Genomic DNA, 21,287 nt, shown 5'->3' with positions numbered 1-21,287 from the left:
CACTTTTAAATACGTGCCTTTTCTTTTTCTTTCTTCTTTTTTCTTTTTTTGACACAAGGATGATGTCATCTAGTTTCGCCGCAATTCAACATGTCTGTGTCCGTCCGGGTGCTCTCCTCCTGCGTCGCCCACACGCGTGTCCTTAGGACAGCACGCCAGCTCAGACCGCAGCTAGCTCCCCGTCCAGCTTCCCTTTCCCACAGTGAGGGGGGGGAGCGGTGTTCAGCAGCAGCTCGTCCCTGACTTCCAGCTCCCCTGGGAGAGTGGGCTGAGCTTTCCTAGTTCATGAAGAGCCACCCCTCCCCCTGCTCGTCTGTCCCAGGGCCTGGGCCCTATATCTCGTCTCTCTCCGCCTCTTTCTTCTCATCTCGTTCTTCGTTTGTCTAGTTGGCCTCTCCCCAAAGTTCCTTTATCAGCATGGAGCAGCAGATCTCAGGGCTCTTTGGAAAGACAGCTCAGGCATTTGTTGTCGCTTCTTGAATATCATGGCGAGATCCGCTATTAAAATATTCATGCATTTAAATAGTGCAGGAGTTAGACAAATGATGTCTCCTTTGACAGATTTATCTAAATTCATAGCCGGCACAATCGTGTGCCATTCCTTTTTCCTTTAAAACTATTTCCTTTAATCCTCGGTTGGGGATGTTTTACATCAGAATGAATGATGTTGAGAAAAAAAGGCGGTGGCTTGTTACTTTAGACATCACGACAGAAGGCAGCTGAGACACAGCTGTCCGTGGCCAGCCTGTCCTGGCCTGGGCCCTGCTTTCTCCTCCCACTTGGCCCACCTTCTTCTGAACTGGAGGCAGAGGGAGGAACTGGAAGTCAGATTTCTCAATTTTACACGTCACTTCTTAAGTCGTTATAAAACTGTGCTGAAACATTAGAAAGTGATTGCAAACTATTACTTATTACGTGTCTAAATAAATTGTCTCTTTAGTATTTCATCTGCTGTATTTCCTACTCTGATATCATACGAAAAACCATCATTAACTGAGACTTTAGCCTTTTGTCAAGCATTGCACCATTTTACAAGCATCATCTCAAATTTAATTCTCGCTACAACCCTGTGAGGTAAGGGCCACCGCTAACTATATAGACCAGGAAATTGATATTTGGAGAGGCGAAGGAATTTGTCCCAAGTCATTGGAAATGTCGAGACAGAACCTGAATTCAGAACCTGAATTCAACCCAGATTAAGCAACTCCAAGTTCCGGACCCTTAACTATGCCGTGCACTGACCGAACGTGGAGCTCGAGAAGAAGACCAGCCCGTACGAATGCACGTTGTTAAATAATTCTAAGGTACAATGAGAATTCGCGAACGCTGTTGTTTCTCAGTGATCTGGGAGAAATATTCAAGCCTGAGGAACCTCGAGGGAAGGAGAAGGCATGTTTGGCCCTTCGGCTTCTCTAATTAAGGATTGCTAATTACACAATAAAGATCCAGTTTTTAGACTTAGGCTCTGATGCGCCTAAAGTTAAGACTTTTTCTTTTTCTTTTTTCCTTTTTTTAACTTAACCAGCTATATACTTCCGTGGACCCCTCGAAGATTCTATGTTCTTATCTGGAAATCAGTATAACATATTCTTTCACTCCTCGGAGCCAATGAAAATGCACATGAAAAAGTGTTCAGCGAAGTCCTTAGCATATGGTGTTGTTCACTAAAAGGGAGCTATGATTTTAACTTCCTTCATCTCTTTATTTCTCACGAAATGCACAAACCCTTCACAAACTAAAATAAGTCAAACGAGAAGAAGCCCTCTTCTGGAATAAAGCCTTACTATTACAGGAGTGCTATTTTCCTCCTTCCCTTCAAGACCGAACAAAATAGAATGTTTAATAGAAAAAGGAATTACTCCTTTAGAAAGGAAGACAATGTAATTCAATTAAGCTTTACCATATCAAATTTTTGAAAGATTCAGAGTATTAAATTTTCTGTCTGTTCTCACCGAAACATGGTTTGACTGATTTGGGTTAGCCGACCTCTGCTACAGTTTGCAGAAGCTTTCATATCAGATACAGTGGACAAGACCTCTCCCAACCGTGTCCTTAGCTTCCTCCCGTGTTCTACTCTCCCTGGCGTAGAGACAGGACGTTCAGACTGTGAGCCGTGGGAAGTGCCCACGTAAGGCAAGAGGACAAACCTTTCGGAAGGAAAAAGGAAGGATTGTGGCAGGCGAGTGTCGTTTTGTGGCATCTGGTATTGGGCAAACATTGAGTTGTCAGGAAGGAGTGTTTGCTTATGTTTTATCTTATGTTTGGGGAAGAAAACTTTAATTATACTTAATATTTAGAGTGAGTTCCTTTTACAACACAACATGGTCAGATTTTATCACTGACCTTGTTCTATGTAAATACTACTAGTTACAATAAAGGGGATTTTACTTCTACTCACTCGTCTGTTCATCAGTTCATTTTTTCAATAGATACTGTTCTAGTTGCTGCTGTTACAACAGCAACGTCTTTACGGAGTATTCGTTTTAGTGAGAGGAGAGAGACAACAGATAAATAGTTTAACCACAAAGTTCGTTAAGCATCCATTTATCGTACACTCTTAGCAACCTAGGAATAGACGGAAGCTTCCTTAAGCTAATAAAGAGTAGCTACAGAACAGTCTGTTAAAGGAATTCTCCCCGAGAACAGGCAGGAAGCTGCTGAATGATTTCCCACTTTTATTTAACGTTGTACTGGAGCTAGTGCAATAGGCGAGGGATGGAAATGAAATTCAGTAGACTCGTGCAGGAAGAAACAGTTTCATTATTCAAAAATTACATTATTGTATCGGTAGAAAATTCGAAAGAATCTACAGATAAACTATAGAATTAATAAGTCAGTGTAGCCAGGTTGCTGGATATAAGGTCAATGCACAAAATCAAATGTATTTTTACAGACTATCAACAAAGAAATGGAAAATAGAAAAAGACACCATTTACTATTGCAACAACAACAACAACAACAACAAACACCCAAGGAATTAATTTAAATAAAGTTTTATCAGGTGTAACCACCTGAATACGCTAAAAGACTAGAAGAGTCAGTATTTAAGATGGCGATTCTCCCCACATGGATTTATAGATTTAATGCAGTCTCAATAAAAATTTTAGTCAGCTTCTTTGTAGATATTGGTAAGCTGATTCCAAAATTTATATGACAATTCAAAGGGGCAAGAACTGTCAAGGCAATCTCGAATAAGACGATCACACTTGGAGGACTTACACTAGGTGATAGTAACATTAATCAAAGTCACAGTAACTAAGTTTGATGGAGACAAATACATCCAATGGATAGCTTCAGCTGACCGGAGAGTTCCAGAGCAGAGCCCACACATATATGGCCGCCGGGGCGGTCTTTTCAATACTTGGAGCCAGTTAGATAGTTTTATGGAAAAAAGAAGGTTAGATAGTTTTATGGAAAAAAGAAGGTATCTTGACTCCTCTCTCACACTTACACAAACGTCAATCCCAGATGGATCCCAGATTCCTACATTTTAGGCATGTAGGAACGTATTTTCATAATCTCGTGGCATACAAAGATGTCTTTAAAAAGATACAAAAAGTTGACCATAAAGGAGAAAAAGATAAATTGGACTACATTAAAATTAAGTATATTTTGTCCATCAAAATATGCCATTAGGAGGATGAAAAGTCAACCCCCACAACTGGGGAAAGTATTTGCAGCACACGGAACCGACAAATACATAGAATAAGAATACATAAAGAATTTCTAGAAATCACTATTAAAAGCAGACAACCCAATAGAGAAAAACACAGGTATTTCACCAAACGGGATGTTCCAAAGGCCAATCAGCATATGAGAGAAGCACAGTTTCACTACTCATCAGAGCAACGTACATTCGAACTGGAATATGATACTAGACGTGCCCGCCAGAAAGGCTAACGCCAAAAAGGCAACCAGCGTGAGCCCCGGCGAGGCTCTGGGCAGCAGGAAACCTCATATACTGCTGGGGACAGTGCGGCCACTTTGAAAAACGGCTTGGCATTTTCTACTTAAGCTGGTCATAAATGTGCCACACATGATTAGCAATTCCGTTCCTGGTCGATAACCAACAGAAAAAAAATAGTTACGCCCTCTGAAGGACAGGTGCAAAAATGTTCTTAACTTGACTATTCGGAAAAAGCCGAAGATCGAAACCAACACGACCATCTACACCGGAAAGTGAAAACGAAAGAATTGCAACTGTGCGCGATCATATCTGTGAATCCAAAACGGCGCGGGACAAAACAAGCTGGAGAGAGTAGAGTTCGTGCTCTATCACATCCGTCTCAAAGCCAGGAAGACGAATCTAGGATGTCAGGGTTAGGACGGTGGCCTTCCCTGAGGGAAGCTAGTGAGAGTCAGGGTGCACGGGGTGGGGGGTGGGGGGTCCCGCGTGCTGGTTAGGCATCGCGTATGCTTTGTGAAAATTCACTGAGCACTACACTTACTACTTACGTACTTTTAAAAATGTAAATTATAGTTCAAGAGCAAACGGAAGCCACCAGATAAATACCGCGGTGAATAAACTTTCAAACCATGAACATTTTGTAAGGTAAAAAAAATAATAATAATATGCTAAATGGAACTGAATGACAGGAAGAAAATGAAATGGGGAGACACCGAGGGGAAGTCGGGGTGGGCAGGAGGGCGTGCAGCTTTAAACGGAGTGTCACAGGGGCCTCGATGGGGGCAGTTAATCTGCTTTTCTTACCTGTATGGTAAAATTTCCCTGAAAATCCCAGGTTGAACGTAAAATTTGTGATTTGTGCACGCAAAAGATTCTGAGTATCAAGCAGGGCCTGAAATACATAATATTTAGAAATGTTTCAGGTAGAGAATGGCATTGAGAAGCTCTGAAAGTTATCTTCCTTTTGCATTGAAAGGATAAACCTACTCTTTGATACATGAGAGAATTCAATGATGGAAGGTAGTTTCTTTGCCACTTTAAAAGCAGAGAGAGATTTTCAAGATCACATAAAACACATGCAGATATTTACCCGTCAGCTTATAATAAGGCAGCAAACATGTCAGCTGGAAAGGGGAAGTAAAGTGAAAAGTTTATTCTGCACGGGAAGGAGCTGGGGCCTCGGACATAGAGTCACTCCTTCGACGCCGCAGGACGCAGACGCCAGCCGCCCAGAGACGCACGTGCTCTTTGAGTGGAACCGTGCGAGCAGCAGATCCTTATTTCTGAGATACGTCTTTGGTCTTCAGAATTCAAGACTTTTCCATTTTTAAGTCTTGCCATTTAATTAAAAAGCAGATAAACAAACCCAAAACCATACTTCACACAACTAAAGCTCTTCTTAGTCAGTGTCGTTACATCCTATAAAGTATTTACGATGCTACGAGGATTTTTTAATGGAATTCTTTCCTTTCCTTTCTCATTATTTAAATTCCTGTCCCTTCTCTCTCTGTCCATGTCACACACACTCACACAACGGTCGTTGAGCGCCCACCTCAACCAGGCAGAAAGCGACTCTGAAAGGTAGATGCGTAAAAGATCTGAGTCTTGGCCTTTTACACATTTATGCGATATTCTAGAAACAAACACTAACCGCATAAAAACTGCACTGAAACACATGACAGATGCTAATATTATGCCTAGGTGTGGTGAAGAAGATTTACCTCTAGATGATATTTTACATACTTAAATAAGCAGTAATATTTTTTATTTTTATATCGTTTCTATTTTTTATTTTTATATTGTTTCTATGAGCCAGATTTTGGGGGTATCTATGAGAACAATGTTATATATTCATCCATTATTTCCATCTTTTCAAAATATGCTTTTTGCTCCAGAAGCTCGATCACCCAGCAATATTCTCAGGTCATATCCTCTCCGTTAAACTCTTCATTACTAGAGTGATTTTATTCGCCATTCTGTTTGAAACTGAAAGTCGGCTATTGCTATTGAACAATGTTATAAAAATGATATTAAAATGTTTTGCTTTGTTCTCTGCAAACATGTCTACGATGCTGTGGTAAGATCTAAAATCGAATCGGAATAAGCTAAGTCGGCGTTGCAACGCCACATTCAGGAACCACACGTGTTCCGGGCAGGCAGACCCTCCCTGAGTGCGGAGCCCTGGGTGTGGAGGAGGGACGTGCCGCCGCCACCTGTGGAGGAACCAGGCCGTGGTCCCCTCCGAGCCAGCAACCTCAGGGACACAGATGCCAGAGTGCTCTGATTATTGAAGGACAGTCATAAACACGGTGTGGATTTAGCAGGATAATTCACGATTTCATGCATCAGTGGTTATTTTTACAATAACACATTTTTTTCCTCATTAAAAAATTTAAATCACTAGAAATCCCCCTCTCAGGGTCAGTTAACATGAGGGACTTCCTTCCCATTTTTATCAATAACTGCATATACCTGCAGCTTTAGAGGCAAGCAGAATTAGAGTCAGAAAGTAAACATCAGAACTGTCCCAATTATGACCCGAAATACAGAATTTTCAATTATGCCTTTTTCATTGATATATCATGAGCTTTCTCTTGTCACGTTAATCTTCCAAAACCAGTATTTTCAATGAGTGTAGAATACTGCATCAAATGGGCATATTATAACGTATTTAGCAATTTCATCCTGCTATTTAGCGTACATTTAGATTGTTTACATTTTTGTGGCAAATATACATACTGCTCTGTGTATCGACACATATTTAGATAGCAGTGAAGTAGCTCTTTCTGCAGGAGAAAATAATTTCGCTTATTCTTCAGTAAACAACACAGCTTTACAGCAAATTTAAAAATAATTATGAAAGGATTCGAAGGAACAAAATGTCCAATTCAAATTATGAGAATTGCATCATGGATGAAATTCCGTGAAAATTTAACCATTTCCAAAATTATTGTTTTCAAATCTGAATCTATATGCTACCCCACTAACTTAGTTTTTTTTTTGAGGCTTCATCCTACAAAGCCAAAAAAAGAAAAACAACACTTGCAGGCATTAAAAGATCTAGCTGAAGGCAAAAAAGATCTAATTTAAAGAAATGAGCTCTCAGAACTGAACAGAATAGGAGCTTCTATATATCCTTGGATCGCCTCCAGCTTTCTGTAACAGGATGAATATATCAATTAAAATGAAGAGACAAAAATTAAAAATAACCGCACGCGAGTGTTACATGGCGATTCATGTTCGTGTGCATCGCACGTGCGATGCTCTCCGGGGGGACAGCTGGCAACGTTTTGTTTCCTAGTCGCGCTTCCGGGATGACATTTCGACCCGTGTCGTCTTCTGTACCTTAGCGGGAGCTGGCGAGCCGAGCTCAAGCCGAGGGAGGAGCCGCAGCGTGGAGGGCGGCTTCTCAGCACAGGCCAAAACGCAGCGTTTCAGGACAGAACTTTCCGGGTTAGTGTTTTCTCATCGGCCACACACTCATCAGGACGCAGCAGCCACCGCTGGGAAGCGGTGACGGAGACGTCACGAGCCCCTGCTGTACTTGGCCTTGCCGTAGACCTGTCTTCCCTCACCCTCCACTCCGGGGAGACGTGTCGCACTGCTGTTCCCGGAGCGTCCGGGGTGTTCCCGCTTCGGAGTCGCCCGTCCGGCTGTTCCCTGTTCGGAGACGCACGTTCTCGGGTTCTCGGGTGGCTTCCTTCCTCGCCTGGCTCAGGTGTCCGCTTTGCCGGGGTCTCCTGGGTGAGGCATCCGCCCTCTTTTAAACAAATCCCTCTGTGTCTGGCTTCCCTGGCCTATGCGATCTTCACAGAATTTATTCCCATTATCTTGGTGCGTATCTGCTTATCAGCTTTAACTCCGCATTAGAATCACTGGTCTTACATTGCGACTCCCTACCATGCTCAGCATCTCTTTTAATGGTAAATCCTAGACTGATAAAAACTTTGAGTTACAATTAGTAAGGTGACTCTCAAACTGCGAAAAGAGGCCATTATTTATTCTTTGCTCCCCAGCTTTGTTGAGATGAATAGTGGTTTGTTCTCAGTGACTCCGTTCGGGTGAGGATCAGTGACCTAGATGGGAGCCCTGTAGCTGTCCGGGGTGCAGGGCCCCGTCTAGTCCATTCCCGAATGGGCAAACTTTCCCTCACAAATATAACTTCACATAAAACTGTCGTTAAAACACGGTCAGCGACAAAACCGTCTAGGTCCTACTGTCTCTGTACTACTAAGAAACAGATAGATAGATAGATAGATCGATCGATCCCGTTACTAAGGGAGAGAGGATTCACAGATCAAATTATTTGATCTGTTTCTACAAGATCGGTTAAAAACTTTCGAAAAGTTTTCAAGCATATTCTTTTTCCACAAATGCTTCTAATATTACAAATTCCAAAGGAGAGTTAAAACATTTTCTGAACGTATGAAAATCAACTGCTTAGTGAAGAGACCCGTGTGCCTCGTGCGGAATTCATTAATGAACCACATCAGAGGCAGTTAGGGCATCAGGGACCCAGTGTACGCACGGAGGCTGCGTGTCAACGCCTACACGTCCCAGGGGACACACAGCCGGGGCGTCGAGGGGTTCGCCGCCCACTGTGTTATTTCTCTTTGAAAACAGGGACGGAACTGCACGGTTTTAAAAGTGGGTGTTGGACAGGCCTCCTGAGAGCCAGTGGGAGCCTCTGCACTGATCCGAACACGAGCATTCTCGAGATTAATGAAGTTACACAAAACTGACAGCGGACGATTTGCAATTCAATTTGTTTTACAAACTTGTTACTACGGATCACGTAAAATTAACAACCCAAGAAAACCTGTCGAGGTGCTGACACGCCCCGTCCCTTCCCCAGCTGCCCGCCCCGTTCTGCGCCGGAGCAGAGGAACGGTGGGCTCTCGGTTTGGGTGGTTTCGAGTTTCACATTTCTTTGCGTTCTGTGCTGGCTCCCTCGCCGTTCACGATGAAATATCCTGGGACCAACCTGGGAAAAAACACGTGTTCTGTTTTGACCGTGGTCTCAGTAACTGCAGATAGACAGCCCTGAAAACCTTCCTTCGTCAAATTCTGAAGCCATCGTTTCGACAAGGAATGGTTTAAGCTATTATTTCTGATTCTTTCAGCGCTGTATTTTGATTCTCGATGTATATATTTTAAACTGGACGCCACTGCGGCTCAGCTAGACGTTCGTCGCTTTTGCTCTTTGACAGGTATTTTCACAGAAAACAAGTGGTAACTAAGGTTGTATTGCCAACGATTCTGCTTATTTTTAACTTCACTCGGAACGCGGGTGGGAATTGAAACTTTAGAAGGAGAAAAGGTGACGTGATAGGATCTCTCTCCTCTCACGCCCCTGGTTCTGGGGGGTTTCCTGTGCCCGGCAGCACCCCAGGCTCTGCGAGGGGAAGCCTGGCCTGAGTGACAAGTGTTCAGGCCAGGCTCCCACGCACTGAAACGCAGGCCCCCAGCTCGGAGCTCTCTCCCCGGAGAAAGTCTGAATGTGGCAGGAGTGTCACACTTTTATCGTGCTCTGTGTGTTGTCCTTTGTAACAGAGAGAAAGCCTGGCATGCAAATTGAAAAGGCTCTTTGAAAAGCAGTCATTCTCAGGACAATGACTTATGCCTTTCAGAGCCCATTCCTTCACTTCCCACCCCTGCCCCTCGTCATATGCACACTGGAGACGCTCCAGGTCTAAGAGGTGGTGACGACCGTGTCATACGCGGACGCCTAGGACAGCCTGGGGCTCGCAGCTGGGAGGGTATGGCCACTCGGACCCGAAGGCAGCACACTCAGAGCCTCAGGGGGACTCTCCGAGGGTCCCTGGATCTGTGGCTGTGCGGGTGGGGGCTGGTGGGAGGAAGGCAGAGAACATGGAACTCGCAGGACCCTTCGCCAGCTGGGCGGGGTCTGGCTCCCCAGCCTTCTCAGCGGCCTTGCCCAGCGGCAGCCCACGCGGGGGTCACGGCCACCCCCGAGCAAAGCCGAGAGCTACGGAGGACCCGGCAGGAAGCGGACCTGGCTTTGCAGGCACGTGTGTGCGTTTCGGGGGGTGCTGAGTTCTGTGCCACCAAGAGGATGACAGGGCGGGGGGCAGTAGCGCGCTGCGATCCTGCTTTTGAGATAAAAATAACGTAGCTTTACACTGGCATTATTGCTCAAAATTCTCAAAAAGCGTCCACACGTCCACTTACGGGATTCTTTCAGCAACTCGAGAGAGGCGGGGCACTGACCATTACTGCCACATCACATTTGAGGAGGCTGAAGCTCAGGGACTGAGTGACTGGCTCGAACGCACACGGTGAACGCGAGGGAAGGGGGCCTACGCCCGTTTCCGTATGGCCCGAGCCGTCCTGTCTAGAAACAGAAGACCCCGAACGTGTCTTGACTAATATACTTTCCAAGTGTGATGTCTTATTGAGACAAATCTTTCAAAAATGTTTTTAGCATGTAAAACAGCCACCAACCATATCTTTAGTCTCTCCATATTCATAGTTTTGTATTGGTGTCGAAAGATAACGTTTTGCTCATATTTTTTTAATCTATAGTCTCTCCCATATTCATTCATTCATTCTCTATATGCGCACACACGCACACACGCACACACACACGCGCACACACACACACACGCGCGCGCGCGCACACACACACACACACACACACGCGCGCACGTATCCTTTCTTGAGCACGAATTAGAGCATTTAGAATGGAGGAAGCTTGGACCGAACGGGCGGAAGTTCAGCGTTCATAAGCTCGCTCGTTTGTACTACGGGGCGGAGCGGAGCGCAAGGCCGACGTCCTGAGAGCTGAGGTCACAGCGCCCTAGTGTGTCCTCCACAGTGGGAACGACTTCCCCGTGGACGCTGAACGGGCTCTTCTGCCCTCGGGCCGGGCCGGTGGGCAGACTGCTTTCCCATGAAGGTGGCAGGAGGCGACTCTTCTACATAAACGCCTCTTTCACTCAAGAAGCAGGTGTCAGAGGGCAGGTGGGCGGTGTCTGCATGACTGACCTTGAAACTGTTAGGGCGCTGGAAAAAATCTGTGGAAACGAAGGTTTCTAGGGACATTTGCACACGAGGGTCTCGGTCTCGTCAGTGACTCAAAGAAAAACTCGGAAAAGATTTTACCACTTTGTTGCAGCCTGAGTCTTTATTTCCTAACTCGATGCAAAGAGAAAGTCACAAAACTACTCGCAAAACAGCCCAGAGTTTAAACAAGCTCCAGGAACGACACTTGATGCCAAGATGAAGAAACTGAAATCTTACGCACCTTGTACGAAAGGGGCTGAGGAGTTCGTTTGGGGCGTGAAAACATTATGAGGATGTCACAGAATGTTTCAGAAATAGGCACAGGGGAGGGGAAGGTCCCTGAGGGGGGAAAGTGGGCCTTCTCCCTCCCACATTCAAGTGACATGAGCCTTCCCCGCAGGAGGCTGGGGATGGAGCAGAGCAGGAGTCTCAGCCGAGATCCTTGCGAGGTTTTCAGGGATGTGTGAAGCGGCCAGGCGGCCAGGCGATGCCCACGGTGACCGATGTTCTCAGTGAGCGCTCAGGGGGCCGACGCAGCCAGCACAGGAGTCGAACCCCGAGGAGAAGCGACAGGAGGACAGAGGGGAATCCCTCATCTCACGGCTTCGGGACAGGTGGACAGAGGGGAATCCCTCATCTCACGGCTTCGGGTTCTGGTTTTCTCATGAGGCTACGTTGTGTATCTGTCGTCTTTCCCTCTAAAGTTCTTTTTTAAGGGGGCAAAGCAAAAAACAATGCATAACCCACCAAAGGGGGAGCATATCTAAAATTTTAATAAGAACCGCATGACCAGTGTGAGCGCGGGCGGAAGCCTGGATCGACAGTGCTTTAAACGGGAAGAAGCAAGGCTTCCGGCCCCTGTCACCTGCCCGGCGTGGCGGGTGATGCTGGGTGATGCTGGGTGATGCTGGGTGATGCTGGGTGATGCTGGGTGATGCTGGGTGATGGGCTCGCCCTCCGCGGCAGCCTCGGTTCATGGCGTTGGTTCAGGCTGTTGCCATTAGCGCTTCTTTCTTTTCCTGTCTGTTAAAGACTGTACGTGGATTCTGGGTGTCTTTGGGCGGTTTTGAGACTTGGCTGAAAACTGGACTTTTTTGTTTTGTTTTGTTCTGGAGTGTCTTGACGTGGTGAATTTCTGAGAGAGCTAGAAGCATTATTTCAGAAGACTTTTTGACATGGTCTGCTATGGTCAATAAAGATTTCGGAAAATTCAGAATCTTATTTCTGTGGCGAATCTATAGCAAACTTTATTCCAGGGTTAAGAAGCAATCGCTATTTCTCCCAGCCTGATTTTTTATATGAGTCGCTTTAAAGAACGTAAAATCGATTTTCTGTGCGGATTGGTGAGAAAGAAAATTCCTATGGAACTGAGTAAAAAAAAAAAAGTATGTTTTCACCTTTTTTGTTAGTGTAGCATGAAGAGTCTATCTGCTAAAGTTAAAAAAGTGAGTTCGCGTGACGTATCTGATGAGGGCTTGGTTGTTATTGCGGGATCGTTATAACTTACTTTTATAATTTGTTCAGCGTCGTGGCTCTTGGAAAAGCCGACGTGCCACAGAGGTCGCCCTGCCTGCCTCTGGCAGAGACGCCGCGTCGTTCTTAAGGTACCCGAGAGAGGTTCAGAAGCCGCCACGACCCAGGACCTCATGTTCCAACAGCGGGAGGAAAATATGTCGCTTGTGCTAGGGACCCGCAGGCTGTGGCGCAGACGGTGGCATCTGGGCCACACGTACAGCTCCACCCCCGTGTGCTGTGTGCACGTGTCCCCGGCGGGAGCAGGGGCGCTGGGGGAGTCAGCTTGGGGTAGGCACGACGAGGCGCGGTCCCACGGGGGGTGGCCGCGTTTGGCACCTGCTCTTCGTTTGCAAGTCGCACGGCCCTGGGAGATGCCCGCGTCTCAGTCTGGGGCCCCCTGTTATAAAATGGCACCTTCTTGACGAGGATGCTGTGCAGGATGCCTGAAGTAGTCCACGGAGGCAGGAGATCAAACGATCACCTGAAAACACGTGTAGGTCTCGAGAGACGCCAGTTCCTTTCTCTCCACCCTCTCCTGCTAAGTGCGTGGGCAGCAGCAGCCGGCACACGGGCACACGGCACCCCAGGGTGCGCTGGGGAACGGCCCGCGGGTTTAGCGAAGGGGGAGCCGTAAGCAGCCCCGAGCACGGGGCGCGCGCAGCCGGTTCTGGTGTGACGCCGGTGTGTACCGGGCGGGGGGCACGGAACGTTACTGGGTTCTACGCTAAGCGCGGATGGGCGACGTTAACCCAGTCAGCACCTGGCCGTTGGATTATCTCAGTGTTTTCAATAACTCGTCGGGTTAGTATCAGTATTGAATCCATTTTACAGACGAGGAGACGGAGGCACAGAGGGGTGAAGTAAATTAAGCAGAATTTAAAAACTGAATTTTAGTTTAGTCTTAAAAAGTAACATGGGATATTCCTTTGCAAGAGGACTACGTAGTTTTGGGGTTACTTGTTTACAGCATGAAATCGATATTAACTTTAAAAGCATGCGTTAAACATGCCAATGAGCTGCCACAAGAGTCCACGAAGCAAAGCTTTCACGGTGCCGGGGGACGATTCTCCACGTCACTCCCATTGCCGTGTGTCTCGTGAGCGGAGGCCCTGACGGCCTCGGCTTTGTGCTGTTCTTTTCAAGGACGTTTCAAGGACGTTTGTAGAGAAGGGCAAGGGTGCGTACCTTCCAGTTACGGACGGCCACGTCCACCTCCGGGCGAAGGGCATTCAGGCTTAGGACCCATGATAAAAGATTTGAGTTCCCTCGTGTAGAGGGACCCACTGCATGCGCAGGTATCAATCGCCTGGGACGCGTCCCATCACCCGGTAGGAACTGGGACCTGGAGAACCAGCTCCGATGTGGCTGCTCCGGCTACCGCTTCGCAGTGAGTGGCAGGGTACCTCTGTCTACGCCCATGAACCTGGGGCAGGCTGATGTGTTAGCCGGCGGGTAGGGTAACATCTGAGACCCTTCCCAGGCCTAACAAGTGGCAAGTGCACAGGGATGTGGGTGGGAAAGAGAGTCATCCCCAAGGGCTGTGCTCCGTGATGGACCAGGGACGCCTGAGGAGGACGTGTGTGTGCGCATGCAAAAAACAAAAAAAACTGGCAGGGGAAGCAAGATCGCTGGAAGCCTGGAAAACTAATAAATATACATGACTGTAAACAGCTTTATGAGACAGGTACACTGCGCTGCACATGATTTATGGGCTTGCTCCTGGCTTGAAAATGAGCTAGATTCACAAAAGCTGTTAAAGTCTCCTGAGGTTCAACGCTGCAAGACATTGCTTCACGTCTATAGTCTCAGGAAGCCATTAGGTTGGTCTCCAAGTCTTTGCAACTATTAGATCTGGCACCGAGTGGAGAGAGAAGGGTTAATTTACCGTGAGGTATAATTCACAGTTAATAAATTGTAACAAGCAGCAGGAAGTAAAGAAACAGGAGGTTAATGGGGTTACAGCAAAGAAGCATTTTTTTTCCCCTCCATAGTTACTTAATTAACACAGTTCATCCTCTGGGGGGTGGGGGTGGGACAGGAAGTAATGAGACCAGAACACAGTCCTTACCTCTAGATCTCGCTAAATCTGTTTAAAAGCAACACATTACTTCACATGTAACGAATCCCTCCTTCAACGCCTGAAAGATCCTGCCGTACGTGTCCTTTAATTGAGAAATAATTACGTAAAACCGAACAGCACATTTTGTAACTCAACGTACTTTAACGCCTACAGGTAACGTACATAATCTACCACTTGCGTTATGTGCATCATTTAAAAAATAAACCGAGCGTTCTGTGCACACGATGGCAGTGCGTGCTGGGAATAATGGACGCATCCGTGCAAAACACCTTCCGTCAGATGCGGCATCACTCGGAGGAGATGAAAGGGAGCCAGTGCGTGAGGATCCGGTTCGCGCCAGGCCCAGCCTCGTTTGGATGCTCAGGCGAGCGTTTCCATCATCCTTGTTTTAAGGGCGAGGACGGCGCTCAGGTGGGTTGAGTGACTCGTCAGGTCTCACGACTCGCGTGGATCTGAGGTCAGAGCTTCACTTGAGCCCAAAGCCGTCACCTTTTCACTTTTCAAAGAAAGATGGGTTCCAGGAAGACGAACTTATTTATGAGCCGAGGTTCATCTTTGGTTTTCCAAAGGGGGTCTCGTTCTTTTTTTTTTTGGCAACAAAATGAATTCAGTTAAGCTTCTTCCTTAGAGCAAAATAATTCATGTCCTTCGTAAGTAGTCATTGATATGTCCCCATGGAAAAGATAAATCCTTCACCATAATTTCTTTAAATAATTAACCCACAGACATTATTGAACTTATTTTATTACTCTGTGGTAGGGACAGTGAAGGACATTAAAAAAAAAAAAAAAAAGGCACGCTACATAATCTAATCGCATTCTGACGGAGAGGCATATGCGTAAAGTGAAGGACACTTTGTGATCCGGAACTCCAAATGAGACTTTCATGAATTAATTTAGGAACAGGACGTTCCCTAAAAACAGGGAACGAGATAAGGAATCCATTCAGACCCTCGGCCACTTCTGCGACCTCTGAATATAGCTGAGCCGTCGCCTTGAGGGGACGCGCCCAGGGCTGCCTGTCTTCCGTCACCGAGGGCCAGCGCGTTGCGTCCCATCATCGTGCCAGCGAGGCCCCGACTTATGTTTTTCAGCTTCTCCCTGAACTCTAGACTTGCAGACCCAACCGCCCGCACGTCTCCGCTTGGACAGCTAAACGACCTCGCGAACTTCACAGTCCAAAGGAGGCCTCTCAACGCCCCGCCTTGATAGTAGAAGTGCCACGAGGTGGGTGCCATCTAAGGACACGTATTTAATCATTTCCATCACAAGTCCCCTCAGCTACATCTCCAAAACACATCTCACGCCTGCCACCTCCTCCCCACCGCGCCTGCTCGCCCGGTCTGCGATGGCCGCCTGTCCGGGTTCTCACCGTCCACCATTTTCCTACACAGACCATTCTCCACAAGACGGTCAGTTTGATTTTTTAAAAATCCTAAGTCGGACCTCATCGCTGCCTTGTCGAGATCTCCAATGGCTGCTCCCAGAAATTACAATAAACTCCAGCTCCTCCCCATGGCCAGCCAGACCGCTGTGGTTTGGCCCCTGCCTGCCCTTCTGAACGAGTGTCACCCCAGGCTCCTTCCCGTCCACTGCACTCCGGTCAGACCAGCCTCCCCGGCCACCAAGCTTGTTGCGTGAAGTCCGTTTACACGGACTCTCTTGCCCAGGTCCGTGTCTCTTGCCCAGGCGCTGTAGGCTCATCTCTTCCTCGGGTCTCAGCTCAAACGCTGCATCCGAGAGCATCTCCCTGCCCGGCTTCCTGCTCACCACCCCCGGGCCCAGCCCCGGCACCTCCCACCACCCTCGACGTCACCGAACCTGCTTTACTTTGTTCATCGCTCCCTTATCTCTACCTGAGACTATTGTATTTGCTCGTCTGTGTACGTGTTTTTATCTGTTCCCCTCATCAGAGAGGTACGATGTTTGCAGGCAGAGAGCTTCGTCTTGCCTACCACTCTGTCACCAGCTCCTAAAAGGTGCCTGGCACATAGCAGACGCCAAATCATATTTTTTGAGTGGATGACGAAAAATGGTCTCATTTTCTTCTAGCTGATTTTATACCTCCAAGGTGTTTGGAAGAACCAATTTTAATCATTTTAGAATTCCTTCCAAAAGGCTGCCGAAGTAGTCTCTCCCAGTGCCTGATACATTCGTAATAATAATAAAAAAATTTCAATTTATCGAAGTCCCACTGGAGTTAAGCATTTGACAGACACCGTCATCCTCGCAGACAACATCTGTGCTGTAAAGGGGGTACCGGTCCCTTTTCAAAGATCTGGAAACCGATGGTGAGAGCCTGAGAAACTCGGGCCGGTCTGACTTTAGCTCCCAAGTTCTCTTCAGCAGGAATCTTATGATCAGCTATGTAGCTGGCAAGGAAAAGTAACGAGAAAGATAAAATGACAGAGAGCGTGTCGGTCTATGAAACTGTGGAAGCTGAGAAGAGAATGGTCGAGGTCCACTCACGGTCAAGGGTAGAACTGAACGGTCCAGGTTTCTTAAGTGCGAGTGGCCGGGAAGTTTATCCGAACTTAGAAGCTTGTGGAATTTCCCAGGACAGCGGACGGCAGCGCGTCCTCGCAGAAACGCCTCCGACGTCACAAGCAAGTTGGGCATCAGGGGGACGGCTCCTCAGGGATGGCGAGCGGGGACTCTGTTTGGTCAGCCGGTGCTGGGCTTCCCGCCACGCTGGTCCAGACAATGTCACAGTGTCAGGACTAGCACGAACCTCCAAAACGAGCGAAGGAACTTGGAAAAGGAAAGAGGAACCCAAGAGGGGTGCTGGTGGCTTCTCCCCGTCTCATCTGCAGGAGTCGTCGTGCAGAGCTCACGCACCAGCTCACGCACCAGCTCAAGCACCAGCTCACGCACCAGCTCACGCTGTCGGAACGCGGGACGAAGCGGGCAGCTGACGGCAGAGGCTGCATCCGCGCCAGGAAACGCGCCCCCTCGGTCACGTGAATGGACGAGGTGACTTACGACATGTTAAATGGGGGCGGGGGGGGCGGGGGCAGGGACGGGCACCTCCGAGCGGGCCTCGTCTGTCCCCGTGTGGAGGGGCAGCGTCACACAGCTCATCGACAGGACGCAACGAAGGCCGGGAAGTGTCCCTCTCCCCCCTGGCTCCCCTGAGATGCTGACTGCACGTCTGCTGCAGGTTAGCGAATGGGGCGAAAGTCTAGTGAATAGTAACTAAACGTTTTCGGCCACAGCCAACAGGCTATATGTAGTTAAAATGGATTTTCATTATAATGTCTTATTTCTCTTCAACATGTTGTCAGATAATTTTTGTTAAAATGTTGCAGAAAAACCCCTAAAAGTGTTTTTCAGTCTATCAGAAACCAGGTCTGGTAGGACGGGAGCATGAATGACCTTGATGGTGCGTCAGGGTGCAGCTGGGCAGCAGCCAGCGTTGGGGGGGGGGGGGGGGGGGGGGGGGGGGGGGGGGGAGGGCTCAGCTTTCGGGGCCCTGCCGGCCTGTGGAGCTGCAACCACCCCATACTGGCTGCAACATCTCACGCAAGTTAGTCATAGTCTATGAATATCGGTTTCTTTATATAAAACGATGGTGCTCATAGTCATTGTTTCTTAGGATTTCTGTGAGAACGAAATGATAATGAATGTAAAACACTTAAAACAATGCACGCTCTCAGTGAGTATCCTATTTCGGGAATGGCTAAGTACCCCAAACTCGTCATTATAAAATCATTACATCTTTTATGGGCCTAACAGTATAAGCATAGAAATACAAAAGATCTTTTCATATTTTGCTTAATTTTCTAGAATTATGGAATATTATATAAAAAGAAAACCAATCCTCAGCCCAGAGAAGGACATAACCCAGTAACTGGCAAGCAGTAAAACTCTCTCCTTTGTTTTAAAATCCTCGGTAAAACCCGTGTTGTGTTGTTCATCAGGGGGTGCACCGCACCCCTGAAGTCCCGTCGCAGCCGTCTGAGAGAGCAGACGCTAATAATGCCCTGACTGAGCTGGACGTCTCTGGAGCCCGGGCCTTCGCTCAGTTCCTCCGGGCCCCCCGCGGGCCCCGTGTGTGGGACTCCTCAGGGCCCGGCTGAGCCCTGGCGCTGCCCGTGAGGCCCTGCTGTGCAGTACGGAGCTGTCGGGAGGAATTTTCATTTCCCTCCTACTTGGACTTTTGGAAGGTGACTGACTGTCCTGGCCTTTTCCCCAAACGCTTGGTAGCTCAGTTCTTTTTCAGTGACTTCCAGAAGCCCCTGGCTTCCCCTTGCTGGGCGGGGCCTGCTGCTGGGAGGCCAGGTGGGGCAGCAGAGCTCACCTTTCCCCAGGGTTCCAGCCCTGGGCAGCCCCCTAACCCCCAGGAGCACCGGCAGCCTCACACTGAGAGCGCTCGCTTCGGGGGCCCCTGGCTTCCTGCTTCGATTTTCAGCACGTTCTTTTTCCTAGGGGCTGGGGATCTTCCGTTACAAAGTGACGTGACAGTCACTCAAGACCCTCTCTTCTGCGGCCACTTAAAAATGTAGTTTAAAGGGGTGACCCACAAGCAGCAAGTAAGGCAGAGGGAGCGTGTGGACGTCTTGGGAGAGGTCTGGAGGCTGCGGGGGGCGCCCCTGGGTGGGCTCAGAGACAGGAGCTGGCTCCCCATTTTTTATTGGGTGTCAGACAGTTCCACCAAGTCCGGAAGAGAATGTGAGTTGCCGCAGAAGGAGGAGGGGGAGCACAGTGGGGGGAGGGATGCGCCTCAATTCCAGTTGTCAGAGTGTTCCTGCAGAGGGCTCAGCGGGACCTGGGCAGGCCACCTCTCCCAGCCTCTCACGAGGCGCTAACAAAGGCACACGGGTGCCGGGCCAAGGGAGTGTTCGTCCCTCTAAGAGAGAATCTGAATGGTTAGCGTCCGTCAATCATGCTGTGCTTTAAAGTGTTTTCATGGAAGAAACATCTACAAACATCGCTGACCCTCTCCCGAACCCCCTTCTGTACGCGCAGGTGGGGGAACTTTGCGGGCAGGTCCCAGAACGCAGGGACCTGCAATGTGTTAGCCTAAGAACATGAGTCCATGGCGAACTTGAGACTTGTCCCTACCGTTCAACAAAACACGTCTTTTGCTAACTTCGATTTTGCCAAAACTAGTACCGCCACTTTCGAAGAGTATTTTAATCGTCTAGGCTGTGCTGTCCTTCAGTTCTTTTAGGGCTGTGGTTTGCGGCTTGGAAATTCTGTAAGTAACGAGGGCACCGCCTCCAGTCTCCTTCCTCATGAAGAGTGATATATTTTGCGCCATGTCACAATTTCTTTTGTGGCTTCGAGGCTCTTTAAAACGTGCTCATATTATTCGACAGCCAGGTAGGCAAAAACTGATACTGCATTGCTAATTCTAATTTTCCACTTAAATAAGGAAAGACACTTTCGTTTCACATGAGGAAGAAAGTAAGACTTTTGCCGTGATTAGTATAGCAGTTAAAATTCGTATCACGTACCATCTTTCTCAATTTGCAAGTAACATTCTATGATATCTTTGTCTGACATTATTTTGCATTTTCCTAATACTTTAAATAAGGAAAATCTACTTGTTCATGAGTGGTAATAACCAAATAAAAGACCTTGATTAAAATATTAATTGTGTCCTATTAATCACCAACCCCATGCCCTTTTCTCAGACCCCATGCTGTCTGTCCTTTCTTCCTGGGAATGAATCATCCCCTCCCTAGGTAGTTAGTAAAACCCGATCACCCCAGTTTGCACGGAGTGGCTCAGGGCAAACCATGCGCCTCGGTCACCCCAACTCCAGTCCACACTCCAGCTCGTCTCTGTCGTCTCTTCCATAACAGAATGTCTCCCCCGAGTCCTCCACTCGCCCCTTCTCCACGTCTTAACCCGGCGTTTACCGCTGAACGTCCCGCGACCTCACCCCGGCCTCGATCACTCCATTCCCACGGATTCTGCAGGAGTCCCCAGTGACCGTCATCGTTTTCCAAAGCCGCGTGCCGGTCCTCACCGCGGCTGGATTTTGTGCTGCCGGTCGTACCCTGCGGGAGCATCATAGCTCCCTTCCTGGCGTCTGTTCCTTTTGATTCTTATTTACGGGATCATCTCCCTCCACTTATTTTCTGAAAGGCAATTTCCCTCCAGATTCTACCCTGTGCTCTTCTTCCTTTATCGTGCTATCAACCTTCTCCCTGGCTTTGAAAGATCTCACGAACTTGCACACGTGCATATAGGAACCGTGCCCTATAAAGAATGATGACTTCGAAATCTAGACATGCTACCCAGAGTTCTCCTGTGAGCCACTACCTGCTGAACGTCAGTACCTGTACGTCCCAGACGCACCTCAGTAACACTGAAATTTTCAGTGGGACCTGCAATGACCTTCACTACGATCCTCTTCCGTTGATGTTGAGAGAATCAGCTGTTATTCACCTATGCTAAAAATCTTCATGTCACCTTAGATTATATTCTTTCCTCTCCAGTGATCCATGACTAAGCTGTTCGTTTTTACCTCCTAAATAGTTCTTAAGTTAGTCCTTCCTTCTCCACCCTTATTCTGATTTTGAGAAATCGCCTACTTTTGTCTGAATATCACCCCCGCAGCCTCCCAAATCATTATATCACTCCAGTCTCGCTGTCAAAATGTGTCCTACTAAACAGGGCTGTACAGTTCCTGGCACGCAGTTCACAGGGCAGTGCTTCCATGGCCGGACTTAAAGCCACGGCGACTCCTCGCTCCTGTACTCACCACACTGCAAGCCATTTACCCACCTATCTACCCCCGCCCCCCTCC

General features: G+C 47.9%; 1 protein-coding gene across 1 annotated transcript in view; it reads right to left on the bottom strand.

Moving 5' to 3' along the window:
- LOC105299172 (bifunctional heparan sulfate N-deacetylase/N-sulfotransferase 3) overlaps positions 1-21,287 on the bottom strand; it is a gene marked incomplete at its 5' end in the record, with an annotated part of 105,440 nt that overhangs the window by 81,472 nt on the left and 2,681 nt on the right. Inside the window, one exon of the mRNA XM_011370780.1 lies at positions 4,712-4,799. Coding sequence (XP_011369082.1) covers positions 4,712-4,799 — 88 coding nt within the window. The remainder of the gene's footprint in view (positions 1-4,711; positions 4,800-21,287) is intronic.

Source organism: Pteropus vampyrus, unplaced genomic scaffold, assembly GCF_000151845.1.
Source record: "Pteropus vampyrus isolate Shadow unplaced genomic scaffold, Pvam_2.0 Scaffold174, whole genome shotgun sequence".
NCBI lineage: Eukaryota > Metazoa > Chordata > Mammalia > Chiroptera > Pteropodidae > Pteropus > Pteropus vampyrus.
Note: the sequence above shows the minus strand (reverse complement) of the source record. Positions and strands in the feature narration are given on the sequence as shown.